At 48.1% G+C, this 2,494-nt stretch overlaps 1 protein-coding gene across 1 annotated transcript in view; it reads left to right on the top strand.

The window, feature by feature from the left end:
- LOC106511737 (uncharacterized) overlaps window positions 1-2,491 on the top strand; it is a gene marked incomplete at its 3' end in the record, with an annotated part of 4,382 nt that extends 1,891 nt beyond the window's left edge. Inside the window, exon 2 of the mRNA XM_014000481.1 lies at window positions 481-2,491. Coding sequence (XP_013855935.1) covers window positions 481-2,491 — 2,011 coding nt within the window. The remainder of the gene's footprint in view (window positions 1-480) is intronic.
- Window positions 2,492-2,494: the final 3 nt, after the last annotated feature.

Genomic DNA, 2,494 nt, shown 5'->3' with positions numbered 1-2,494 from the left:
CTACCGCCGGTTCATTAAAGACTACTCAAAGATCGTGAAGCCACTCAACGAGCTCACTGCTGGCTATCCATCGCTAAGAAAGCACGCTAAAACCACAGTGAACCCTGAGAAGTATTTCAATCCAAAGGACGGCTTTGGTGACAGATGGACGCTTGCTTGCCAAACAGCATTCGACACCATAATCGAAAAGCTAACAACCGCACCCATCCTCGGATTTGCTGACCCCAAGCTCCCTTACATTTTACATACAGATGCAAGCACTTTTGGCCTTGGTGCTGCTCTCTACCAGGAGCAACAGGGACAGAAGCGCGTCATTGCTTATGCGAGCCGAGGCCTGTCAAAGTGTGAGTCCAGGTATCCTGCTCACAAATTAGAATTTCTTGCCCTTAAGTGGGCAGTAACAGAGAAATTCCAGGATTACCTGTACGGAAACACATTCCTTGCTGTCACAGATAGCAATCCATTAACGTACATTCTTACCTCAGCTAAACTCGACGCCACGAGCTACAGATGGTTGGCCGCTCTGTCGACATTCGATTTCCAGCTACAGTACAGAGCCGGTAAGCAGAATCAGGACGCGGATGGGCTGTCCAGACGTCCTCATGGCAAAGTACCTGATGACACATCGTCACAAAAAGAGTTGGAGAGGATACAACAATTCACAAAAAGACACTTGTCAGAGGCTGATTATGCACACCTGAACGGAAGCACCATCAAAGCCATCTGTGAGAAGCACTTGGTCCATGAAGTAATCAGCAATCACCCTGGGGAAACATCACCCAGCACCACCTTGGTTGTGTCACTTGCCCACCATCCAAAGGCTCTCCCTCAAAGCTTTGAAGAGGAGGATCAGCTTGGTGGCTTACCTGTCATCCCCCCGCTATCACCAGCAGAACTAAGAGACAAACAAAATGCTGATCCCTGCATTGGTGAAGTCCTCAGGCAAGTGGAGTCTGGAGAGAAACCCCCTCCATCCTTGAGGAAAGAACTTCCTGAGCTTGGTCTCTTATTGAGGGAGTGGAACAAACTGGAGGTTTCAAATGGCGTTTTGTATCGCAGGCGACAAGAGGGTGCTCAGACTCACTACCAGCTTGTACTTCCAGAAGCCCTGAGATGCGTAGTCCTCAAGAGCCTCCACGATGACATGGGCCATATGGGCATAGAGCGCACACTAGATCTTGTCCGGAAGCGATTCTATTGGCCGAAAATGTCAACTGAGGTGGAAAATAAAGTCAGAACCTGCAACCGTTGCATACGACGTAAGACCATGCCCGAGAAAGCTGCACCACTCATCAATATCGTGGCCACGAGACCACTCGAACTTGTGTGCATGGATTTTCTCAGTGTGGAGCCGGACTCAAGTAACACAAAAGACATTCTGGTCATCACCGACCATTTTACGAAATATGCAGTGGCAGTCCCCACCCCGAATCAGAAAGCCAGGACAGTGGCCAAGACCTTGTGGGACCACTTTTTCGTCCATTATGGCATTCCCGAAAGACTCCACAGTGACCAAGGTCCCGACTTTAACTCCCGAACAATAAAAGAACTGTGTGATCTCATCGGCACCAAAAAGATAAGAACCACACCCTACCATCCGAGAGGGAACCCTGTAGAACGTTTCAACAGGACCCTGCTCAACATGTTGGGAACCCTTGAAAACCAGAAGAAGAGTCACTGGCGGGAGTATGTCAAGCCGTTAGTACACGCTTATAATTGTACTAAGAACGAAACAACCGGCTTTAGCCCTTACGAGTTAATGTTCGGGCGTCAACCAAGATTGCCAGTTGACCTAGCCTTTGGCCTACCAGTCAATCATAAGCCAGGCTCTCACTCGCAATATGTCCACAACCTGAAATCTCAACTTGAAGACAGTTACAGAGTAGCAACTGAGAATGCTACAAAGACAGCCAATCGCAACAAAGCAAGGTTTGACAAGCATGTTGTTGACTCCACCTTGAAAGAAGGCGACAGAGTTCTAGTTCGAAATGTCCGTCTCAGAGGCAAGCACAAGTTAGCTGATAGGTGGGAGTCCGACGTGTATGTTGTCCTGAGGCAGTCTGGAGATGTCCCAGTGTATGTTGTGAAACCTGAGACAAGGGATGGTCCACAAAGAACTCTTCATCGTGACCTCTTGCTGCCATGTGGTTTCCTTCCTATGACCCTGGTCGAAAGCGAAATTAACCCGCCGAAGGCAGTAAGGCGACCAAGAACTCGACAACATTCTAAAAATAACACATCAAATGGAGCTGATGGGGATGAATCCCAATCTGATTCTGAGGAATACCACTATCACAGAAACCTAAAAGTGGACACACTAGGTTTCAACCTGACTTCCGAACCTATGGAATACTTACCTGAAAGGATTGAACCAGAACCTGACTTGACTACTGTTGAGCAAAATCCTCCAGACGTAGCCAAAGCTTTCCCTGAGAATTCTCCAGTAGAAACTTATGACCTAGACTTACCTGATCCTGAAGAGAAAGACTTACCT

Source organism: Austrofundulus limnaeus, unplaced genomic scaffold, assembly GCF_001266775.1.
Source record: "Austrofundulus limnaeus strain Quisiro unplaced genomic scaffold, Austrofundulus_limnaeus-1.0 Scaffold3146, whole genome shotgun sequence".
Lineage (NCBI taxonomy): Eukaryota > Metazoa > Chordata > Actinopteri > Cyprinodontiformes > Rivulidae > Austrofundulus > Austrofundulus limnaeus.
This window is presented reverse-complemented; position numbering and strand designations above follow the sequence as displayed.